This window comes from Cucurbita maxima, unplaced genomic scaffold, assembly GCF_002738345.1.
Source record: "Cucurbita maxima cultivar Rimu unplaced genomic scaffold, Cmax_1.0 Cma_Scf00008, whole genome shotgun sequence".
NCBI lineage: Eukaryota > Viridiplantae > Streptophyta > Magnoliopsida > Cucurbitales > Cucurbitaceae > Cucurbita > Cucurbita maxima.
The window spans coordinates 946,980-970,368 of NW_019272024.1; the positions used below are offsets into that span (position 1 = coordinate 946,980).

The 23,389-nt window shown below is 36.8% G+C and overlaps 6 protein-coding genes across 7 annotated transcripts in view; 4 read left to right on the forward strand and 2 right to left on the reverse strand.

Moving 5' to 3' along the window:
* LOC111483476 (hexose carrier protein HEX6-like) overlaps positions 1-2,133 on the forward strand; it is a 2,770-nt gene extending 637 nt beyond the window's left edge. Inside the window, exons 2-3 of the mRNA XM_023129711.1 lie at positions 570-892; positions 962-2,133. Coding sequence (XP_022985479.1) covers positions 570-892; positions 962-2,041 — 1,403 coding nt within the window. The 3' untranslated portion in view covers positions 2,042-2,133. The remainder of the gene's footprint in view (positions 1-569; positions 893-961) is intronic.
* Positions 2,134-3,144: 1,011 nt separating this feature from the next.
* LOC111483479 (uncharacterized Rho GTPase-activating protein At5g61530) lies at positions 3,145-7,782 on the forward strand. 2 transcript variants are annotated; one of them, XM_023129716.1, is made up of 11 exons: positions 3,146-3,327; positions 3,674-3,739; positions 3,877-3,986; positions 4,081-4,343; positions 4,431-4,493; positions 4,574-4,592; positions 4,725-4,823; positions 4,924-5,001; positions 5,083-5,327; positions 6,378-6,543; positions 7,262-7,782. In XM_023129716.1, the coding sequence occupies exons 3-11, from the start codon at positions 3,926-3,928 to the stop codon at positions 7,405-7,407; spliced, it is 1,140 nt and encodes a 379-aa protein (XP_022985484.1). In that variant the 5' UTR covers positions 3,146-3,327; positions 3,674-3,739; positions 3,877-3,925; the 3' UTR covers positions 7,408-7,782. The 2 variants fall into 2 exon arrangements, with proteins under 2 accessions (XP_022985483.1, XP_022985484.1); XM_023129715.1 differs by lacking the exon at positions 3,674-3,739 and having other exon boundaries at positions 3,145-3,327.
* A 708-nt stretch (positions 7,783-8,490) lies between these two features.
* On the reverse strand, positions 8,491-9,744 carry LOC111483190 (transcription factor DUO1-like). Its single transcript, XM_023129342.1, has 3 exons — positions 9,578-9,744; positions 9,170-9,410; positions 8,491-9,006 (listed from the first exon to the last, which is right to left on the reverse strand). The coding sequence occupies exons 1-3, from the start codon at positions 9,742-9,744 to the stop codon at positions 8,491-8,493; spliced, it is 924 nt and encodes a 307-aa protein (XP_022985110.1).
* A 904-nt stretch (positions 9,745-10,648) lies between these two features.
* Positions 10,649-14,338, forward strand: LOC111483481 (probable isoaspartyl peptidase/L-asparaginase 3). The gene is made up of 7 exons (XM_023129721.1): positions 10,649-10,823; positions 11,189-11,360; positions 12,345-12,409; positions 12,500-12,892; positions 12,963-13,021; positions 13,618-13,722; positions 13,912-14,338. The coding sequence occupies exons 1-7, from the start codon at positions 10,752-10,754 to the stop codon at positions 14,129-14,131; spliced, it is 1,086 nt and encodes a 361-aa protein (XP_022985489.1). The 5' UTR covers positions 10,649-10,751; the 3' UTR covers positions 14,132-14,338.
* A 560-nt stretch (positions 14,339-14,898) lies between these two features.
* LOC111483491 (derlin-1.1-like) lies at positions 14,899-18,082 on the forward strand. Its single transcript, XM_023129731.1, has 7 exons — positions 14,899-15,144; positions 15,304-15,439; positions 15,523-15,596; positions 15,824-15,917; positions 16,140-16,268; positions 16,502-16,662; positions 17,653-18,082. Exons 1-7 carry the CDS (start codon positions 15,128-15,130, stop codon positions 17,894-17,896), a joined length of 855 nt encoding a protein of 284 aa, XP_022985499.1. The 5' UTR covers positions 14,899-15,127; the 3' UTR covers positions 17,897-18,082.
* Positions 18,083-19,774: 1,692 nt separating this feature from the next.
* Positions 19,775-21,451, reverse strand: LOC111483478 (putative kinase-like protein TMKL1). Its single transcript, XM_023129713.1, has 2 exons — positions 20,762-21,451; positions 19,775-20,668 (listed from the first exon to the last, which is right to left on the reverse strand). The coding sequence occupies exons 1-2, from the start codon at positions 21,324-21,326 to the stop codon at positions 20,079-20,081; spliced, it is 1,155 nt and encodes a 384-aa protein (XP_022985481.1). The 5' UTR covers positions 21,327-21,451; the 3' UTR covers positions 19,775-20,078.
* Between the last annotated feature and the right edge of the window lie 1,938 nt (positions 21,452-23,389).

The window sequence follows — 23,389 nt, forward strand, 5'->3', positions numbered from 1 at the left end:
TTTTTTTTTTTTTTTTTTTTTTTTTTTTGTTAAATTTTAATATTTTATAGATCTTCAAAAGATTCTTTACCATTTCTTAAATTTTAAATTTTAATTTTTTTTAATATTTTATATGATATTATAGGAAAGAATTGTTCTAATACCATTTGTAACAGTATGATGTCTATAGTTTTCACATCTTTATAGTTATGATATTAATTGTAATAGTCTAATGTTTGACTCTTGTGTCAATTGTAACCGTTTAAGTTCACCTCATAGTTTTCACATCCTTATAGTTATGATACTAACGGTAACAGAATAATGTTTGGCTCTTGTATCAATGGTAACCGTTTAAGTTCATCTATAGTAAATATTGTCTTTTTTGGACTCTCTCAATGAAATTTCTTTTAAGACTTGTCTTTCAGGAAGAGTTTCTACACATTAGTTATGCTCTTCAATCGACACCGAGATCGAGATATAACAATGATAATAAAATTAAAAAAAAACAAAACCCTTCTTTATAAATGTATTGTTACTTGAAATATGTTCTTGAAATCGAAATAAATGATAATTATAATTTATATATACAGGTGGAGTGACATCAATGGAGGCATTTTTGATGAAATTCTTCCCAGAAGTGGATAGGAAGATGAAGGAAGACAAAGATATAAGCAACTATTGCAAATTTGACAGCCAACTTTTAACATCCTTCACATCTTCCTTATACTTAGCCGGCCTTGTGGCTTCCTTCTTTGCTGCTTCTGTCACCAAATCTTTTGGCCGTAAGCCTTCCATTATCTTCTCCGGCCTCGTTTTCATTGCCGGCTCCGCCCTCGGTGGCGCCGCTACCAACATTAATATGCTCATATTTGGTCGTGTACTACTCGGAGTCGGAGTTGGTTTTGCAAATCAGGTATCTATTTAAACTTTTAAATTATAATTTCGGTGGACTTTGAAGCCCTAAATTTGGTTTCATTTGCAGGCTGTGCCATTATACCTCTCTGAAATGGCACCATCAAAGTACAGAGGAGCAATCAACAATGGCTTCCAACTCAGCATCGGGATCGGAGCTCTAACAGCCAATTTAATCAATTTCGGCACCCATAAGATCAAAGCCGGCTATGGCTGGCGAATCTCCCTCTCCATGGCCGCTTTCCCTGCTTCAATCTTGACCCTCGGTGCCCTTTTCCTCCCCGAAACCCCCAACAGTCTCCTTCAGCTTGGCAAGCCCCACCAACTGGTCGACGAAATGCTCCAACGAATCCGAGGCACTTCTAATGTCCAATCCGAGCTCGCCGACCTGATCAAAGCCAGCGAAATTGCGAAATCCATCGACAACCCATTAAAGAACATCATGAGAAGAAAGTACAGGCCGCAATTAGTGATGGCAATTGCCATACCCTTCTTCCAACAGGTCACTGGAATCAACGTAATCGCCTTCTACGCGCCAGTTCTGTTCAGGACAATTGGGTTGGGGGAAAGCGCGTCGTTGTTCTCCGCAATCATGACGGGCGCTGTGGGGTTAGTCACTACCTTCATATCCATGCTGGTAGTGGACAAATTGGGGCGGAGGGCTCTGTTCATAGCAGGCGGTGTGCAAATGTTTGTGTCACAGATCATTGTTGGTGCGTTGCTTGCGGCGCTGTTGGGCGACCAAGGGAGTGTGAGTAAAGGCTACAGCTTTGTGCTTTTGGTGCTGATTTGTGTGTATGTGGCGGGATTTGGGTGGTCTTGGGGGCCGTTGGGGTGGCTTGTGCCGAGCGAGATATTTCCATTGGAGATCAGGTCGGCGGGGCAGAGTATCACAGTGGCAATCAACTTTGTGTTTACATTCATTATTGCTCAGACTTTCTTGGCAATGTTGTGCCACTTGAAAGCAGGGATTTTCTTCTTCTTTGGAGGGTGGGTGGTGGTAATGACTGTTTTTGTGTACTGTTTTCTGCCGGAGACTAAGAATTTGCCGATTGAGAAGGTGGAGCTGGTATGGAGACAGCACTGGTTTTGGAAGAGAGTTGTTGGGGAAGATGAGGAGGAGAGGAAAATGGGGGGTTTTCACTCCTGAACTTATTTTATACCGTTAGATTATTGGATATAAATGGATCGAAAATCCTAAAAATACGTTTAAATATAATACAAATTATAAACTAAATCAAATATAATATATAAACTAAATCAAATATAATATCTACCCATCAAAATTTAGAAAATAAAATAAAATATACTAAATATACTATTAACCAAATACTAAAAAAAAAAATAAAAAATATTGAAGTCATTACCGACTATATATAATATATTTTATTTTATAATGATTTATTCTTAGACTAATCCTATAAACTATTTTATTTTAATATATAGAATAAATTCGAGTTTTAATTAAATATTTAAAAATAAATAAATAAATGTATACGAGCTAATATTTTACTTTAATTAAAAATATAAATTTGAATAAATGATTCCAACCGTTACAACCAATTAAACTAAAAAAAATTTATGATTTGGTTGAATTCAAAATTTAATAAGAACAGTAAACTCCAACCATTGGATTTGCTCATATTTCAACCTAATTTATTAATATTTATAAGAATAAATGACTAAACGATTTTTTAAGATAATCCCGTCGAATAATTTATCTTATAATTACGGGCTCACAAAAATTAAATATACATTGCAACTTTATAAAATTTATTTTTTATATAAATTTTCACTTACTCCAATTTATTTATTTATTTATGATTCTTTTTAATTATTTTTGGTACAACAACTCTAATTTTAAGAAAAATAAATATATGTTAGATATGTTCGTCTTATTTTAAGGTACTCAAATTAATATATTAAAAATGGAAAATATAAAATGAGCAGTTTTGTAGTTGAAAAACAAATTTAAAAATCAATTATAAATTGGTTTTACAAATAACTATTTATCGGGTAGTTTATTATTTTGCAATGGTGAAATTAGAAAACCCAACTCGGCAACTGTTTATTGAGTGATCCTGAAATTGTTAAAGTGTCCCACGTGGCAAATTTCTATTTGTTTAAAGTGCAATTGTTTTTTTTGTTTGCAACAGCAACCCATCAGAGCCGTCCGATTAGTTATTTTAAATTTGCTAGCTGAGGACTTTGAATTTTATTTTATTAAATTTAATTATATATATAAAAGAAGTTTTGGGAGAGACATTCTTTTCTTCAGCTTCTGCAGGCTTAGCGCGCTTCTTTTTGCCTTTTCGGAATCGGAGGTTTCTTGTGCGATTTTCATCTTCGGGTTTCTCGAGAAAATTCTCGTGCGATTCTAGGTGTTTTCTGCTTTGTTGGTATTCGATTACGACTGCGAGCCAGAATTCTTTACAGGTAGAAATTTCGTCATGTTTGATCAATATAAACAACTGTGATTGATTGTCGTTAGTTTTCTTTTCCAGAGCTCGTGGGATTGTCTTGATGTTATCTCTGGTTATTCTGCTACTCTCTGATTTTTGTTTCTTTTGTTTTCTGCTGGTAGGAAATTTAGAAGAATTTGACTTCATGTTCAATTTGTGATCATATATGAATGATCCTATGGGGTAGTCCGTTCTTATGGTTATGGTTGAATTGTGTTTTCCACTGAAATTGATATGACGGGCTTGTTTGCTACTGAGATGAGCACATAAATGAAACGTTGGCGGATGACTAAATTAGGTTTCTCTCTGATTTTTACCAGAAATTGATATGACTAGCTTGTGTTTTCCACTCAATCGGAGTTTCTATTGAACTGAGTTAAATAATTGTAAGTAATAGTATGGGTCGATTGAAAGTCTAGGTGAACTTATACTGGTTTATATTTGACTTAATACATCATTTGATACTATTACTTGCGAGCTGATCTTTCTTTTTTGGACTTTGATGGGCATTGTTCTGTAACAGGCTTAATCATACACATCTTTAAGACGATTCTGGTTTTATTGTTGGTTCAATGCCTTCTGTTAATTCTTCTCAGTGGCAGGAGAAGGCTAGTGGTTTTTTTTCTTCATCAGGTACTTATTTCAGTACATAAAAGAGAAGTTTTTGTTGTTTGACCTCTTGCAGTTCTAAGTTTCACATGTTATATCTAATAATGATACATTGTAGGAGTAAAGCTGAAAGAAGCTGGACAATCAGCTGGAACTTTTGTTGGGGGAGTTGCGAAGGATGCAAAAGGAAATGCTGCTGATGTTGCTGAACGGGTTGGTTCTTTGTTTAAGAGTCGATGGGCACTCATTCAGCAGCCAGCTACAAGGCATGCTGTGCAAGAACGTCTAATATGTGCTGCTGCTACTACTGGCACATTCCTCAGAAAAGGCGTGTCGGAGACAAAGGACAAGGTTGTCGTGGGGAAAGTTAAAGTTGAAGAGGTAATATTGGCGAAAAGTTTCTATTCCTTTTTGTATATTACTTAGTGTGTAATTTCCTTTCATATCCAACGAGTGTATGTGTTTTAGGTTGCAAAAAAAACTGCTCAAAAGAGCAAGACAATTTTGACAGATCTTGAGAGATGGCAGAAGGTAATAGTCCTCCTATACAGTTCCCCTCACTTTATATATTATACCCGACTTTTAACTCCTGTTTGTTTACCATTTTTCAGGGGGTTGCCAGTACTGATCGTAAGTTTCTGAAGTTTGCCCATTTAGTTTATTTAATGTTAATTGAGTATTTACATGTCTGATCTCTCTGCAAAATCTTCTTGCTTGGGTCTGTATTATTATGTTTATTTTCTTTTTATTATGTGACTGTAGTATTTGGAGTTCCAATTGAGGTAACCGTACAAAAACAACAGTCAAGCAGGGTCATTCCACATATTTTGGTTAGGTGTGCCGATTATCTCGTCTTGTCAGGTACTGAATTTCAAAATTACTTCCCTACATGTAATTTTTTGCATGCAACTAAAATTCCATTCAACGGCTGCATTGGCTTTCCCTTTGTTTTCACTTCTAGGGCTAAACTCACCATGCTTGTTCAAATCTGACGGAGATGAAAGGGTTCTTCAGCGGTTGGTATCAATGTATAATCAAGGTAACGGAAATAGTTGTATGATTAAGTTTGGTCTTTAGTGATTTAACTTCAAAATGTGTGTTGAATATATACATTTGTCAGATCCCAATGCCCCCTTACCTGAGGGTACAAATCCAGTTGATGTAGCAGCTCTAGCTAAATGTTACCTGGCCAGTCTTCCTGAGCCACTAGTCACATTTGAGCTTTACAATGAGATCAGAGGTGCACATACAAACTTAAATGCCCTGCGAAACATTTTAAAAAAACTTCCCAACGTGAACTACATGACCTTGGAGTTTACTACTGCACTATTTCTCCGCATTAGCCAAAAAGCACTGCTCAATAAGGCAGGGACTCTCTCTCTCTCTCTCTCTCTCTCTCTGTGCATGCATGCCTGTTTGTGCACTCTTGTTTATGTAGGTTCATTTATGAGTTTTGAGTAGTGTATCTCTCTCTCACACGCATACACATACACATGTTCGTGCTTTCCTATGTGCACTCTTGTTTATGTAGGACTTTTTATGAGTTTGAGTTGACATGTAAGAACATATTATGTTTACTGGTTCTCGTCAAGGCATGGGCTCTCTCTCATGGGATGCATACCTATGAGTGCATTCTTGTTTGTATTAGTTTATTTACAAGTTTAAGTCGGCCTGTAAGGACAAATTTCTCAGTTTTTTTTAACGAAGTGGATATGATGGTCTCTGCTTTATTATGAACTTAGTATCTAGAAAAAGTCACTTAGTGAAATAATGCTGCTTGCTCGGAAGTACATTTATCAGAGGTTGTCTAGAACTAATTTTACTACTGTTTGATATGCTACTCAGTATCTAAGCACTACGTAGATTTTAGATAGAAAAATTTTCATGCAAGGCTGCAAATTTCATATATTTCACAAGAATTGCTTGTTATTTGCAACATTTCAACCTCTATAATTATGGAAGCTGATGATGTCAGGAGCCTCTATTTCAAATTGTAAGAAGCAACCTTCAGGATTACAAAATTTTTGGCGCTAGCCAAGATTTCTGTTCTAGAGCCTTTTTTCCATAACATTTCTTGTGATAAGGATTATATAATGTCATACACGTCTTTGATGTTTTAGGAGTTTTGGCTATTATTCTCTGTGGGACTATTTATGCATGTCTCTTCAAGGATTTATGAATAAGTTTCTGGAGCATGTGTTGCCCATGACATTTAAATTGTAATCCGCAATATACTTCCTTTTAGATGATATATAAGCTTTTAGCTAATGCTAACTTCTTTCTGACGTGTAATTGCCATTTTTTCTGCCCTGAAAATTTGACACCTTCCTTTGCCTAACTTTTGATGTGGTTAATCGTCTTATGTCCTTAAATATGTTCTTAGTTGTGTTGGTAATTTTTGTGTTCGTTCAATAGATGGATGCTCGTAGCCTTGCTATGGAGATGACTCCTATAATAATGTGGCAAAACGACAAGTGCCCAGAGTTCTATCGGGAATTTTGGGATTATCATTCTAAAAGTTCTTCTGCAAAGTCCTTAAATAATACACCGCCTACTTACAGTGCATGGGACGTGCTTTCAGGTAACTGGGTCAATCCTTGCTGTTTGATTGCTTTCTTGCTATGTACTTCATTTTAGTTCACATCATTGGAAAAGGATCCTCGATCTTTTCCTCTTTTGGAATGAACATTCCATTCGCAAGGATTTGAACAAGAAGGATATATTTTTCATTTACTCTTGAATAGATAATTTTAAGTGTTTCAAAGGACCTATCACCTTTGTATGCAAATAATTCTACCTTGTAAATAAAAATTTATTATGATTGTTGTTTGATACAACTGAGGGAATGTGGAAGGTAATAACATAGTGAGGTTGGGCAAATTCCAATCTCGACTCTGCTCTGCACTTTAGGACTTTTGAATAGTTTATTGTACATGGGCCTTTAGTTAGTCAGTGCACCGTTTTAGTACTTTGTGGTTAATTAGAAGCTCTTATAAAGAATTTGTCCCTTTCTTTGTAACCAGCATGTTTCATATATAGAATAAAGGTCTCTTTGAGCAACTCTAGCAAGCGAATCTGTTGGCTGCATCAGTTTAAGAAGTGAGTAGGGACATTCTGAACCACATAGCTCTTAATCTTCTGTTACAAAATTTTGAGAACTCAACACATATATTGTTAACAAGGAAAATAGTTTTAGTTAGTTTAATTTGTTTTGAGTATAATTAGCAAACAAATTTTCTTGCCGGAATAGAATGATGGTCCCTTAGGACAATTCTCACTATTTTGTTTTTGTGCTGCAGAAGAGAGTGATGACACAGATGCTTCCTCTCACATTCCTTTGGATGATGCCGTGTCAGTTGACTTCAGTGCCATCGAGGTCATTCAGTGCCTCATAGATCATCATAATGAAGTTTTTACTGATGCTAATGAAACAATTTGGAGATAAATCAGCAGCACTTATTTCCTCAGGCGCCAATTATTCTTGGATGAATTCTGATACAAGTCTATCTCTTTGAGGCAGATTTACATCTGAGAGTAGTTTTCATAGTTTGTTTGACCAGGTAGGTAAGTTAAACTTGACATTTAATTGGACGCGAGCAGTTAGAACAGTGAAAGAAACTACAGTGCGATGCACAGAATAGAGCACATTTAGGATGCTTTGGTCAATGTTTTCAAGGTTTATTGTAATAACCTACCCGGATTTTCATGGGTTTCAATCTACTGATCTGAAGTAGATATTTCAGTTGTACATACAACTAAAACTGCTATTATATTGAGCGTGTGAATAACAATTCTACTTACAAGTGAAGAATTGACATTACTTCTTTCTTCTTCGCATAAGATCGGGTTTCTCTGATTGTGACCAATGGAAGAGGCCCTTGACTACGTTGAACACTCAAACTTGTATAGGAATTTCTTACTGCACAGCATAATATTTCTTTGGGATGCCAAAGAAACTGTAAGTAGATCCTGGTCTTATCTAACCATATGCATTCTTATCTCAAAAACAATATATACACCTCATTATAACATTAGTCTATTTTTAGTTTGATGAAGAACGTTGATAAGGAAGATAGACATTAGCATCAACGTTTAGAAGATAGCAAAAATAGGAGTGGTTTCCTTCTTTTCCAGTCCAGATATTCTATAGCAGAGTTTGGACTATCGTCCAAGTCAAAGTATACCCATTATGATGTGAGATGATAAAGTGATTTTGAGTGTGGTTGAGCATCAATTATCATCAATGAATCATACTGATGCTGATTCCTGTCACTATTGTTTCGAAGTCTTTCTTAGGTTGGCTTTGTTTTATATGAATAAGTTGTTGAACTTCCCATGCTTGTGCTGATTTAGAACCCTTAGTCCAGTTACTCCAATAATAGTATGCGGGAAATAAGTAACACAAAGGGACAAGACCCACCAAAGCGAATAGTAAGCTAATAAACTTAGACATGGATGTATTGCTTCATGAGCTAGTGGAGTTTAGTTGTCAATGTTTCAGGTACAGTGGTGTATCATGATTAAATTTCTAGTTCAATGAAGGAGGAGGTTGATCAAAGAAATCAAATAAATCAGCTGTGAAATCATCAAAGCAATCATCTGCAGTTGCATGGTAAGAGTTTTCATTCTTAACTTCTAAATTACTTTCTGCCTTCATCTCTTGTTCTTTAGGCATTGAACTGCTTATGAACTTCAGGGAACTGTTTGTTTCCGAAGGCTCGCCTGGCTCAAACACGTCTTGCAAATTGAAAGGAGCGTGGTTTGGAGCCAGTCCGTGGCAGTCTGGGAACATTCCGATCTCTTGCGAGGAATGTGTGAATTGGGAGATGCAACAATGAGAAAAAGGGTCAAAGGGTGCTGCTAGCATGTGAGTGGAGGGGGTTCCAAATACTTGATTTTCATTTTCCATAGTAAGCATATTTGACTGTACTGATAGCGATGTTGTTTTATGCATCTCTGAGTTTCCTAATTGGAAAGCATTCTCCAAATGATCCTTCCAGGTTGATGATTGTTCATCCAGCTGAGAGGAGCTGGAGCTAGGAACCTGCAATTACATCAGCCATACTACCAAAAGTTACCTAAAACAACAGTCCAATCTTCATTACTGACCAAGGTTAGACATCTACAAGATCAAAAAGTTGTAGATTGGTAACTATTAACTTGAGAAATCCATTATGTTCCATCTAACTCGAATGGAAAACTGTTACCTCTAAAGCAGGCAATTCATAGAGTCCTTGAGGTTCCAAACTCCTCTGTTTGTTTTTCTGAGATTTCTGTGGTGGGATCTGCAAAATCCTTTCTAATCTCTTCCTCCTTGTACTCCAGAAATTCTTCACATCATTGTCTGTTCTTCCCTCCAAATACGTTGCAATTTTCGCCCATTTGTTCCCGAATTGTGCCTGTAATTCAATCACGACCCTCTCTTCCTCTGCTGAAAACTTGCATCCCCTGCACAAATATGCATATTCTTTACATGTTGGTTGTAGGAAACATCACAACTTCATAGAGATAGAACCCCAAAAGCCATAGTCAACAAATATGATGATATCAAACTCATTAGAATCTGTCCAGAAACAGAAAACTGAAGAAACTCAAATTCAAATTCCATAACTTACGTCTTCAAGTTGGGTTGAAGTCTATTAACCCAACGGAGACGGCAAGATTTCCCAGTTCTGGGAAGAAGTCCTTTGGATCGAAGGGAGCTCCAGTCTCTTGGGCCAAACTTATTGACATAGTTGACCAGAATCTCATCTTCTTCAGCAGTCCATGGCCCTTTCTTCATGTTCACTCCATTTTGCCTTTCCATTTTTGAACAATCCCTCTCTTCTCTGCAACTCTGTTTTCACTGTCTTCTTCAAAGTGAAGGGCAGCGTCAAATAGGGGTGTGAGAATGTTTTGAACTTTTTTAATTTTTGCTTATGCTTCTCTGTTGTCGGCTCCATGAAAGTGTGAGAAGGTTAACCGTTAGATTTTGATCAATGGATGAGATATTATTGTGGTTCATTTCTTAGTTACATTGGAAGTAAAAGAGTTGATGAGTTATGTGCGCTAGCGAACACTGGATTTTGTTTCTTCCCACTTTACATGAGTAGCGGTTTTGACGGTTAGTGGCAAAATCCACAACCTCGCCCTCTTGAGTTATTGGCTTTAGAAAGAGAGAGAGAAAAAAAAAGTTCTAATAAAAAATCCCTTTTTTCAAAATTAGAGGACAAAAAAATATTATGAAATAATATTATTCAAAGTAGTTTTGATTTTTTTTTAAATAACTTATAAATCAATGTTATTAGAATGTCAAGAGAATTTTGATAAGTTTTATTTTTATTTTATTTTGTGCTATTAATCAATCAAGAAAAACTAATTTTTTTTAGGAATAAAACCCAAAATCACCTTTAAATATTTATAAAATTTGATTAAAATTTCATTACATGTGAAGTAAATATGAAAGAAAAATCCTTCTCTTTATTTGTGACGATCTCATCAACACTAGCATCAAAAGGAAAAAAAAAAAAAAGAAGAGAATATAAAAAAAAATCCCCAAAATATTTTTTCCTATGGATGTTAGAGATTAATCAACCGAATTTTTTACTTATTACGAATTAATTATTAATCATTCATTTAATAATAAATAATATAATTTTTTTTTTATTGAATTCAATACAATATTAGAGATTTGAACCTGTAAGCTGACGGCTTACCACTCTAATAACAAAAACTTAATCTTGTTGGAGCCAATTTATGTAATTTTTGTTTCTCCAGTAGATTCCCACCACTAAGGAGCGGCTTCTCTACATGGAACTCTATGCCCATGATTCCAATAATCGGTTTCGAGCTTCCGCCTTGCTTCTTGTCTTGCTCTTCCAGGTACTTGATATCACGACCCAGCACCGCCTTTCTCTGTTCAATGCCATTTTCAATTTTCTGTGTTTAGTTCTCGAAGCAGCTTAAAATCTAAAATAGAATTTGAGAAGCACCCATTTCTTCACTTACCGAAATGTTGTAGCCCGATTCTTCAATTTTCCGTTCTAGCTGTTATGGGTTTTTGGGTTGAATGCAGATCAGTTATCTATACCATTGATCGGAGAGTTTTCCCATCTCCGATGTTCGTTTAAGTTCTTCCCCTCTTCTATAAATTCTTGGTTACAGGGTTTCGCTTGCTTATTTTCTTCACTGAAATGTTACATTTTCCATTATCTTGGTAAAGTTTGTATCGATTTTTGAGTTATTAGGTTACTGGGCGTGTAGCTGGAGAGTCAGGCTCGTACCCTTTGGTTGTAAGCACATGGCCCTTTTTGGAGGCTGTTGAAAGGGCGTGGAGTGCTGTTAATAATGGCTCCTCAGCAGTTGATGCTGTTGTAGATGGATGTTCCGCCTGTGAAGAACTGAGATGTGATGGCACAGGTGGGCACTTTAATTTGATGTGGGTCTAAATATTTGTTCTCAATGTGTAGTTTATTGGCTCATTCATTTCTATGGCTTAGCTATTGTGTCTTGTTCTATCTTCTGTGAAAAAAAATTGTTGAGCAGTTCACTGGGTGCTTTCTTTAGATGAACAATATGGATTTGCCAAAAATTCTGAACAGTGATGCTATCTGGTTTTTGAAGTTGAGGTTGCTTTCTGACGTTGATGATAACGTCACCTGTTGAGGATTGTTGGGATAGAAGTTCTACATCGGCTAATTAACGGGTTGATCATGAGTTTATAAGTAAGAAATACATCTTCATTGGTACGAGGTCTTTTGGGGAAATCAAAAGTAACGTCATGAGAGCTAATACTCAAAGTGGACAATATCATACCATTATGGAGGTTCGTGATTCCTAACATGGTATCAGAGTCATGCCCAACTTAGCCATGTCAATAGAATCTTCAAATGTCGAACAAAGAAGTTGGGACCCTTGAAAGTGTAGTCAAAAGTGACTCAAGTGTCGAACAAAGGATGTACTTTGTTCGAGGCTCTAGAGAAGGAGTCGAGCCTCGTTTAAGGGGAGGTTGTTCGAGGGCTCCATAGGCCTCAAGAGAGGCTCTATGATGTACTTTGTTCGAGGGGAGGATTGTTGGAAGAGGAGTCCCACATCAGCTAATTAAGGGGTTGATCATAGGTTTATAAGTAAGGAATACATCTCTATTGACCTGAAGCCTTTTGGAGGAAACCAAAAGCAAAGACACGAGAGTTAATACTCAAAGTGGACAATATTATATTATTGTGGAGGTTCGTGATTCCTAACATCACCTTCTGCAGGAATGTTTGCATGACAAAAGTATGGATACTTTTATGTATTTCAATCCTCATTTCACCTCAAGATTGTTTTCATAAAAATTCGCTTGAAAGTGGAATGAGAGATTTATTTTATAGTACCTAGTTTAATGTAACTTTTTATGAATAGTTGGACCAGGTGGAAGTCCGGATGAAAATGGAGAAACAACCATTGATGCCATGGTTATGGATGGGGTAAGCCTTCTCTGGATATTCACTTCCTGTTGCTCATCTTTGTGCATCAGAATAAGGATTTACTTTATATTTCACTAAGGATATGCATAGGTGACTATGGAAGTTGGAGCTGTAGCCGCCATGAGGTATATCAAAGATGGTATAAAAGCTGCAAGATTAGTGATGAGACATACCCAACACACTTTACTTGTTGGAGAGAAGGCCTCTGCTTTCTCCATTTCAATGGGCCTTCCCGGACCCGAAGATCTTAGCTCGTCGGAGTCGATCGAAAAGTGGAACAAATGGAAAGAGAACAATTGCCAACCTAATTTTTGGAAAAATGTTGTGCCTGTCAATAGCTGTGGCCCTTACTACTCTAATGACCTTATGGTTGTTGCTGAGACAACATGTTCAGGAGATGATCCAATGAGAACTGTTGGATTAAGGTCGAATCATTTTGGTCTTCACAGTCACGATACCATATCGATGGCAGTAATCGATAAGGTAAGTTGAGAAGTGAAGTTAATTCTCTCTTGTCATTGTATTCATATTAAAGATTTGTTTCTTGAAATAGTTTGGGCACATTGCTGTTGGAACATCCACTAATGGAGCCACCTTCAAGATCCCAGGCAGGTAAGTTCTATTAGTCGCCTACTCTTTATTCCGCTCTATTACCGCTAGCAGATATTGTCCTTTTTGAGCTTTGCTTCAAAGTTTTTAAAACGCATCAGCTTGGGAGAGGTTTCCACACCCTTGTAAAGGGTGTTTCGTTCTCCTCCCCAACCGATGTGGGGTCTCATAATCCACTCCCCTCCTTCGGGGTCCAGTGTCCTTGCTAGCACTCTCCCTTCTTCAATCGATGTAGGACCCCCAATTCCCTTCGGGGCTCAACGTCCTTGCTGGCACACCGCCTCGTGTTCAACCCCTTCGGGGCTCTGGCACATCGCCCGATATCTGGCTTTGATATCATTTGTGACAGCCCAAGTGCACAGCTAGCAGATATTGTCCTCTTTGGACTCTTCCTTTTGGAATTCCCCTCAAGGTTTTTAAAACGCGTCTGCTAGGGAAAGGTTTCCACGTTCTTACAAAGAGTGTTTCGTTCCTCTCCAACCGATATGAGATCTCACATCTACTGAGATGATCAAATCTCAGTCATTTTCTTTTGTTATTCCCTTCATCGCTGAAGCTTTTCGGATCACGCCTCTCTGAATCAACTTTCTTTGATGCAGGGTGGGCGATGGACCTATAGCAGGATCTTCAGCATATGCAGATAGTGATATTGGTGCATGTGGAGCAACCGGGGATGGCGACATCATGATGCGTTTCCTCCCGTGGTAAACAAACCATTTCTAGCCATTATTATGCAACTCTACTCTCTGAAACTCAACGCATAAGCTTTGATTTGTTCCATGCAACGAACAGATTGATCCGTGTCTATTTGCTTGTTCAATAATTCTTCACTTTCTATCTGTCGAATCGTCCCATTTTGGTTGAATCTCGAAAATACTTCTGCTTGATTACAGCTATCAAGTCGTCGAGAGTATGCGACTGGGGATGGATCCAAAGGACGCTGCGAAAGATGCAATATCAAGGATTGCAAGGAAGTTCCCTGACTTCATTGGAGCTATTTTTGCTGTTAACAAAAATGGTACTCATGCTGGTGCTTGCCATGGATGGACATTCAAGTACTCGGTCCGAAGCCCAGAAATGCATCATGCCGAGGTTTTCACGGTACTTCCCTGATGCTGCAATTCTCTTTTCTTTCAACATTGAGGTGCCTATGATGATGAGTCTTATGAATGAAACATGAGCACTGTAAGTATTGTGTTGGCTCATAAGTCATAAGCAATAGTGTTGAAGTTGATATTGAGACATTACTTTGCTGTAACGATCGCTGACCGTTCATGTGGAAAATTGATAGGAAGATGAGCACTCAAGCATTTATTTCAATTTATTTCAATTTTTACCGCTCAAGTTGACAATGTGAGCTCCCACATCGATTGAAGAAGAAAACAAATGTATTCGAGTGTAGAAATCTCTCCCTAGTAAACGCGTTCTAAAACCGTGAGACTAACACGTGACAGACTAAAGCAAACAATATTTATTACGGGTGGACTTGGACGGTTACAAATGGTATCATAGCTAGACACTGAGCAGTGTGCAAATAAGAACGTTGGGCTCCTAAGTGGAGTAGATTATAAGGTCCCACATTGATTGGAAAACTTTCTCCCGTAGACGCTTTTTAAAACTTTGAGGCTGACAGTGATACAAATAAAAATACCGTCAATCTGTGATATGGGTTTTTTCATACAAATAAATTAATGTTCTCGAGTTGGATTTTCTATTTAAAATGAATTAATCTAATCCAAGTCAATGTCCCCAAGACCACTTGTAGCAATTAATGATATTGAATAGACCATTACTCGTTCAAGAACAAATTAATTATATATATAGAAGTGGAAGAAAAAGGAACTAAGTCAGTATCATTGCGTTGATTATTCAGACCCATCATATAATGGATGAATTTTTCCAAACCCTTCATCCTTCAAAGGCGTTGGTTTACTTCCAAGCGTAATGATTCAGAAGTTTTCAAAGTCCACATGGTTTGCCCCCCGTCTCCCTCTGAGACGACTTCCGAAGTCTTCCCTTCAACTTCTTTAATGCTCTATAAGCACAAATCCATGTTCATCAGTAGCTTCAACCTTCCCGTCCTGCTCCGAAGTTCCACAGTTCTTGCGAATGTCTACCCCTTTACAGTAATCTCTCAAATCCCTCTTGATCTTTTCTTGAATTTTGATTTTTTTTTCCAGAATTATGAGGATTTGATGAACTCCCATTTTGTGTTCTTGGTTAGTTTGATGTATATCAATCTGTTGTGTAATGAGTATCATTATTGTCTTGTTGAACTTGTTTAGATATTATCACTCACTCCCACCTGTGAGCAAGGTGTATGGGGTGAGCTGTTTGATGACCACTGCTGCTTACTATCTCCAGCTTTATGACAGTGACAACATAGCTCTGATCTACAGTCTTGTAATTAAAAAGTTTCAGGTAATACAATTTTGTTGATTCACAGTTGCCAGATTTTGTTTTCTTCAATATGTTTTTGCCGTAATTGCTTCGTTCGTGAACAGGTTTGGAGGCTCATTACCAACTTCTTCTTCCTCGGCCCGTTTTCGTTTCCGTTTGCTTTTCGTCTGATAATCATGTAAAAACCATACCATTTTCGAAGGGTTCATCTTTAGAGTATGTTTGAGAATGATTTTGAAATAGTTAAAATCATTTTTGTAAATTGATTTTGAATGATTAAAAACATGTTTGAGAGGATTTTGTGATTTTAACCTTTTCAAAATCACTCTCGAACATGTTCTAAAACTAAAAACAATAGAATTTGTATGATATTTGTATAATAACTATGCAATTTGAACTTCACAGAGCAAAATATGGTGTATCATTGGAGAGAGGTCCCTTTGATAAAAGGACTGCAGACTATGTGTGGATGTTGATTTTTGGAGCTCTTTCACTTCTGGTGAGTTTGATTTGGATTTTGTGCAAATTGTTGTCTGCATCATAGAATATTTGTGTTCTTAAATTTCATTAACAAGAACAATGAGAAAATTAGCTATGATTTTGACAGTTCTTGAACATTTTGAGTACTAAGCTCAAAAATCCTAATATTTGGTACTTCCATAAGCCATCAAATGATGATATCTGCTATCACTAATTGGTTATAAATTTTTTTAACCCTCAGATGATGGCAGCCATTCCATATTGTTGGACTCCATTCATGGGAAGTTCTTTGGTTTTCATGATTGTCTACATTTGGGGTCGTGAGTTCCCAAATGCTCGTATCAACATCTACGGCGTCGTTTCGTTGAAGGTTAGTAACACATTTGAAAGCATGAAGTTCGTCTGAAAATCTCTTTAATTAGGATTTGATTGTCTCGTTTCCTATATTAGAATGTTTTTCAATGTTTTGAAGTACTTGAAAAGTCATTCCAATCAGGCTCTAAGTACGCCAATCAGGCTCTAAGTACGCCAACTTATGCAGCTAATGGATGATTCCGAATTTGGGATTTTTTCATTCTCATTGGTAATATTGATATTCCACAGGGATTCTATCTTCCTTGGGCAATGCTGGCTTTAGATCTAATCTTTGGTGATCCCTTGATGCCAGACATTTTGGGAATGGTGGCAGGGCATCTTTATTATTTTTTGACTGTTCTACATCCTCTTGCTGGTGGGAAATTCAACCTCAAAACCCCTTTTTGGATGTATCCTACATACATTAATATGTACATTCATATGCATACACGCGCGCGCACACATATATATATTGTAACGGCCCAAGCCCACCGCTAGCAGAGGTTGTCCTCTTTGGACTTCCCCTCAATGTTTTAAAACTCGTCTGTTAGGAAGAGGTTTCCACACTCTTATAAAAAATGTTTCGTTCTTCTCCCCAACCAATGTGGGATCTCACAATCCACCCACCTTTAGGGCTCAATGTCTTCACTGGCACTTATTCCCTCCTCCAATTGATGTGGGACCCCCCAATCCACCCCCCTTCGGGCCCAACGTCTTTGCTGGCACACCGCCTCTTGTCAACCACCCGTCGGGGCCTAGCCTCCTCACTGGCACATTGCTCTGTGTCTACCTCTGATACCATTTATAACGGCTCAAGCCTACCGCTAGCAAATATTGTCTTCTTTGGGCTTTCCCTTTCAGGCTTGTGTGCCAACGAGGACTCTAGGCCTCAAGGGAGTGGATTATGAGATCTCATATCGGTTAGAGAAAGGAACGAAACATTCCTTATAAGCATGTGGAAATCTCTCCCTAACGCGTTTTAAAATAGTGAGGCTGACGACGATATGTAACGGGCAAAAGCGGACAATATTTGCTAGCGGTGGGTTTGGGCTTGTGCTGGAGGATGTTAGGCCCCCAAGGGAAGTAGATTGTGAGATCTCACATTGGTCGGAGAGAGGAACAAAACATTTCTTATAAGGGTGTGGAAATCTCTCCCTAACACACACGTTTTAAAACAGTGAGGTTAATGGCGATACGTAACGGGCCAAAACGGTCAATATCTGCTAGCGGTGGGCTTGGGTTGTTACACATGTCATTGTTTTTTGTGTTGTTAGTACAGTATATGCAAATAAGGAAATTTAATCTTCAAGTATTGAAATGAAGCTAATAAATTTCTAAGCATGGGAATGGGAAGCAGGGAACTGCATTAATTCTTCTGTGAAACCTTAATGGCCTTCCAGTCACAAGCTAGTAGCATACTGGGGTGAAGGGACACAATTCAACTCTCCAGTACAACGTGACCCTTCTGCTGGCACTGCTTTTCGAGGAAGAAGTTACCGTCTTAATTCTTCTCAAACGAACACCCGGGAACGAACACAAACACGAAGACGCTCTTCTCCCTCTCCACCACCACCACCACCACCACCACAGCAAGGTTCTAATCAGCCTTCTTTCAGTGGCAGAAGTTATCGTCTTGATAGCTAAGTCTTTCTCGAACCACATTATATAGAATATTATTATCTTCTAGCTTTCCAAAGCTAATTGTCAAGTAAACCATAACATGGTTTTATGAAACATCTTTAAGAACATGGAGAAGTTTAGAATCCATGGTTTGTAATGAAATATGTCTATCTGATATGCATAATGAGAAGAGTTTAAAACTTTTATCTACTTCTAGCTTCTTATAGACAAGGTGTAACGGCCCAAGCCCACCGTTAGCAGATGTTGTTCTCTTTGGGCTTTCCCTTTCAGGCTTCCCCTTAAGGCTTTAAGACGCGTTTGTTAGGAAAAGGTATCCACACCCTTATAAAGGGTGTTTCGTTCTTCTCCCCAACCAATGTGGGATATCACAATCCACCTCCCTTCAGGGTCCAGCGTTCTCGTTGGCACTCGTTCCTTTCTCCAATCGATGTGGGACCCCCCATCAAATCCACCTCCCTTTAGGGCCTAATGTCCTTACTGGGCACACTGTCTTGTCTCTACCCCCCTTTGGGGAACAACCTCCTCGCTGGCACATCGCCTGATGTCTGGCTCTAATACCATTGTAACGGTCCAAGCCCACCATTAGCAGATATTGTCCTCTTTGGGCTTTCCCTTTCGAGCTTCCTCTCAAGACTTTAAAATGCGTATACTAGGGAAAGATATCCACACCCTTATAGAGGGTGTTTCGTTCTCCTCCCCAACCAATGTGAGATATCACACAAGAATATATGAGTGAATATTATACATTAACAATATTCATTACTCTTTACAATCACTATTGAAATCTGAACCAAAAACTGAAGGACAAAGGTCAAGATGAGTATCTAATGGATCTAAAATATCAATGTTGGATGGATAAGAGCTGTGGAAGAAGCATGTGCCACATTCCTCTGCTATTGTTAGCTTGAGGGCCCTTAGTTGTAGAAAGATGAAGAAATCACATGGCTGTCTGACCAAAGTGGCAAATTTAATAGCCATTTTTGTAGGGAAAGAATCAGATCAGTATAGAAAGAAGTAGGGAGGGGAATACTTTTGTGGGTATCTGATTTCCCATCTTTTATTTGAACCAAAAGTGAAATTATTTCAGTATATTACTGTTGCAAATAGGGAAAGAAGAACATGAACGAACAAAAGATAGATCTGTTATCCATTTGTAGCGGTTCTTTTTTGGTATAGCAGTCTAGAACACCTAGTAAAATGAACTCACTTATGGAGGTCTGCAGAATATTACCCTTAACTATCAGAAGCTACTGAAACTTAGAATGGCTATATGGTTCGTCAATCATTCATTTTTTGTAACGACCCTAGTTTTCTACTAACCTAAAGTCTCTACTGTATGCATGATGTAACTTCTTATGCGGAAATATTCTTTTAAAACGCGGTGTGCTAGCAAGGACGTTGAGCCTCGAAATGGGTGGATGGTGAGATCCTACATCAATTGGAGAGATGATTGAGTGCTAACGAGGATGTTGGGTCCTGAATGGGAGTGAATTGTGAGATCCCACATTGATTGGAGAGAGGAACGAGTGTCAGCGAGGTTGTTGAGCCTCGAGGGTGGATAGTGAGATCCCATGTCGATTGGAGAGGGGAACAAAGCATTTTTATAAGGGTATGAAAACTTCTATCTAACAGACACGTTTTAAAAACCTTAAGAGAAAGCCCGAAAAGGAAAGCTATTTGCTAGCGGTGGGCTTCAGCTCTCTCTTAAAGAATATCTGACAGAAGGTAGAATCTCAAATTCCAAACTTGTTTATGAGTTGTTCTGAAAAATAGCCTTTTGCTTTTGTTTAAAAAAATTGCTTTTAAGGATAGGTTTTAGAGAAACTGTTCATAAATCCAAGATCTTGGGAAGAAGAACAGCTTAAACTAATGTCAAAAACATGTTAGAAAGTTATGTTTTATTGAATCTTTGTTCTAAAAACCAGAAAGCTATTCATGTAAAACACTCAGTAAAGAACTACTTAGCTTCATTCATGGATCTTATAACAAAGTTTTCTTCAAAAATCCCATAATGTTACACCTTCTTTAGCCCTTAGATGCCAAAACTTTGCCCCTTAGATCCAATAGTATTCCACATATGTACAGCAGAATCAATGCCCTCTCAAGACTTATACTGATACCAATGTGTTCTAAAACAACCCCCCTATGACCGCCTTCCATGGTTAAGCATGCTCCACACTCCCGATTACGTTCTGATTTCATTGAGCTTTTGAAGCACTTGCTTCATACTAGGCCTAAGAGCAGGCGAAGGCGAACAACACGCCATTGCAAGCTGAAAGAATTTGAGAATCTTTTCTTCAGTAACATTGTTTCCGTCAATGCTGCTATATAGAAGTATTTCTGGATGGAACAGATCTGCAATTCTATGTCCAAGAACTGCATTTCTCATAAAGTTAGGCAAGTAAAAATCCTCATCGAAAGCTGGCTTTTCGTTAACCGGTTCCTTCCCCGAAAGTAGCTCGAGTAAGATCACCCCATAACTATAAACATCAGTCTCCTCTGTTGCATCCTTCATCTTGATCACCTCAGGAGCTTTGTAGCCATTAGCTGCTAAACCTTCAAGTACCTCTTGAGCAGAAGAGGAATTCAACAGTAGATGTAGACCGAAATCTGAGACATACGGTTCATAGTTCCGATCCAAAAGAATGTTTTTCGACTGTAGATTCCCATGGATTGTTGGCTTTTGCAAGCCAGTGTGGAGATGATCCAACCCTTTTGCTATACCGACCGAGATCTTGTTTATTACTCCCCATCGGTGCGAGTCACCATTCCCATCTGCCAAATTAGCACACTTTGTTTCAGCTTCATGTGTTAGTTTAACAAGATTCTATCCTTATTGATTGGATCGAGAGAAACATATTAGCTTACCTCTGATGAACTGAGCTAGATTTCCTCGCCTGTAGAATGGATGAATGAGAAGCTTCTCTGTTCTTGGACCTGAATAGAACCCCAAAAGAGGCACCAAATTTGGGTGTCTTATGGAACCCAAAAACTCAATTTCACTGACAAAATCATCATGCCCAGCAGTGCAAACAGGCCTCAGAAACCTGAGCAGCCGCACCGTGCTGCTACCTTGCAAATAAGCCTTATACAGAGTTCCATGGTTGGCTTTGCCAATGACTTCCCCAGGAGCTTCCAAGATATCCAAAATGGTAAGGTCCTGCCCACCTTGAAATGTCAGCAAGTCTTCACGCTCCTCCGCCCCTTTCACACTCTGCTGGTTCCTCTCTAAGTCATTGAATCCATCGCCGTTCTTCCCCTTTCCCCTTCTGTTCAAGAAGATGAGAAGAACAACAGCCAAACCCAGAACAAAAACCACTCCAAGAGCAAGATTGAGGAACTGGGTCATCTTGTTTGGATGGAAAACTGTGGTTCTTGGAAGCTTAGAAACCAAAAGGGAAGAGTTTGATGGCTTTGGAAAAGAGAAGAGCATTGGATCAAGAGAAGAATAAGGTTAATATTATTATTATGATTGCATTATGGGGCTTTTCAGTTGGCAGAGAAAATTGCAGAAAAGACAGATGTGAGCCATGTGATGGCTGTGGGTGATTGACGGCTATGTTTGTGCAGAGACTTCCGAATTCCATTTCAACAAGCGAGAATGTCTCTTTGCTCAATTATATCAAAGGACAATGATGAGCTTACTGTCATATTCTCCTCCGTTATGTCTATTTGGTACTTAAACTTTTAACGTGTCGAATACATCTTTTAATATATTAAATTTTTTTATATAAATTATAAATTTACGAACATTTTTTAATTTCAGAAATTTATTAGACATTATGATGTTTAAAAACATTTTGAATTTTTTTTTTATTGAGGTTTAAAATATAAAGGAATTAAACAGAAATATTTTTGTTTTTTTTTTCCTATTTCTGCCATATTAATTTATTTATTAGAATTTTTTTTTTTAAAAAAATCTAATTACAACAGTGAAATGTAGAATTTTCTTAAATTAAATGTATAATTTTATTTTTTTTATAATTTCGAAACAAATGGTGAGGGAATATATAATTTAATAGTGTAAAGATTCCCTTGGTGATCTATCCAAGAAAAAACATGAAATAATGTTTCGAATAAATAAATGTTTGTGAATATTATTAAATTATTTATCATGTGATCTCTCACACACATGGATCTACTCCCTTTTTCTTTTTTTCTTTTATTATTATTATTATTATTATTATTATTATTATTAATTAATAAATTAAAATAAGAAACAAGATTATCAAAAATACATTTTCTTCTCCTACTATTAAGATAGTTTTTTTTTTTTAAAAATTGAAAAGTTCATTTCTTTCCAAATTCATACTATAATCTAAATTTAGATTAGGTCATCTTATTTAAGAAAATTCGTTGAGACCATGTGTAACCGTCTACACTCACAATATAGATCTTTTTAGACTTTTCCCTTAAAAATTTTAAAATGTGTCTATTAAGAAAAGGTTTTCACGCCATCATAAGAAGATGTACATTATTGGTAGAGGTCATATATATAATAAGTAGTATCCATTAGGTAGGGTTTTATTGGCCCAAGCAATCAGTCTCGTTTATATATTTTTTAATTAATAAATTTAAAAATGGAAATATTAATGGAAGGTTCTCGAGTGTTTTTTAAGTTGGTTAGTGACCCACAAAAACAACTTTGTCAACACATAATCACATTAACAACAAACAAAGGACATTTTCATTGGTCACCATCCAACAAAGCACATACTTTCATTTCCTTACGAAACAATAATTACCCATTAATTTTTTTTTTGCTTCTTTTTCTATTACTTTTTGTTTGATTTTTTATTTTATTTTAAATATCAATAAAAGAAAGTGTGAATTGTTTGAATAAATATAATTCTTCAAAACGCTAAAAAGTAAAATTATTGTATAAGTTTTTAAATTCTTACTTTAATTAAAAAAAAATAAAATTACTTGGATATGTATGTGTAATCAAAATATGTTCCTCATTATTTCTTGGATTTATTTTACCAAATGTAATTATCAATATTTGCCTTCAATTGCAAGCTTAGATGCTATTATTAATGATGATATGCTAAACAAATTAAATAAATAATTAAACTTTAATCAAAACACAGATCTTAAGGGGATGTTTCTAAATTATTTTTTATGTTTTCATATTCATTAAATTACGTTTTTAAAAAATATTTTCGAATTTAATGAGTTAAATCGTAAACTATCAAATTATGACTAAATACTACAAAAACCATAATTGTGTCTATTCCAAAAAAAATATATATATATATTATTTTTACTATACAAACATAAAATGAAATTATTAAAAATCTAATAGAATTAACTTTATTTATTTATAGTTGTTAATTTTTTTTTTTATTATTTCTTACATTATATCATCGACTAAAATATTAGAAATAAAAATATTTATCCATTCACAGGACAGTTGTTGCGAGGAGTCAAAACTAACACTTATTCGAACTAGAGAAATTCAGAGAAAGTGATTCTAAGTTATAGTAGCACATAAAA

Coding starts and splice junctions, on each gene's coding strand:
- LOC111483479 (XM_023129715.1), top strand. CDS start 3,926: ATGCCTTCTGTTAATTCTTCTCAGTGGCAGGAGAAGGCTAGTGGTTTT. Junction 3,987..4,080: donor TGGTTTTTTTTCTTCATCAG/GTACTTATTTCA, acceptor GATACATTGTAG/GAGTAAAGCTGAAAGAAGCT. Junction 4,824..4,923: donor CGATTATCTCGTCTTGTCAG/GTACTGAATTTC, acceptor TTTCACTTCTAG/GGCTAAACTCACCATGCTTG.
- LOC111483190 (XM_023129342.1), bottom strand. CDS start 9,744: ATGAAGAAAGGGCCATGGACTGCTGAAGAAGATGAGATTCTGGTCAAC. Junction 9,411..9,577: donor CTTCAACCCAACTTGAAGAC/GTAAGTTATGGA, acceptor ATATTTGTGCAG/GGGATGCAAGTTTTCAGCAG. Junction 9,007..9,169: donor ATGAATTGCCTGCTTTAGAG/GTAACAGTTTTC, acceptor ATGTAATTGCAG/GTTCCTAGCTCCAGCTCCTC.
- LOC111483481 (XM_023129721.1), top strand. CDS start 10,752: ATGGAACTCTATGCCCATGATTCCAATAATCGGTTTCGAGCTTCCGCC. Junction 10,824..11,188: donor TTCTTGTCTTGCTCTTCCAG/GTACTTGATATC, acceptor TTGAGTTATTAG/GTTACTGGGCGTGTAGCTGG. Junction 12,893..12,962: donor CGATGGCAGTAATCGATAAG/GTAAGTTGAGAA, acceptor TTCTTGAAATAG/TTTGGGCACATTGCTGTTGG.
- LOC111483491 (XM_023129731.1), top strand. Junction 15,597..15,823: donor GCTTTTCGTCTGATAATCAT/GTAAAAACCATA, acceptor TGAACTTCACAG/AGCAAAATATGGTGTATCAT. Junction 16,663..17,652: donor CTCAAAACCCCTTTTTGGAT/GTATCCTACATA, acceptor ATGGCCTTCCAG/TCACAAGCTAGTAGCATACT.
- LOC111483478 (XM_023129713.1), bottom strand. CDS start 21,326: ATGCTCTTCTCTTTTCCAAAGCCATCAAACTCTTCCCTTTTGGTTTCT. Junction 20,669..20,761: donor TCTAGCTCAGTTCATCAGAG/GTAAGCTAATAT, acceptor CTAATTTGGCAG/ATGGGAATGGTGACTCGCAC.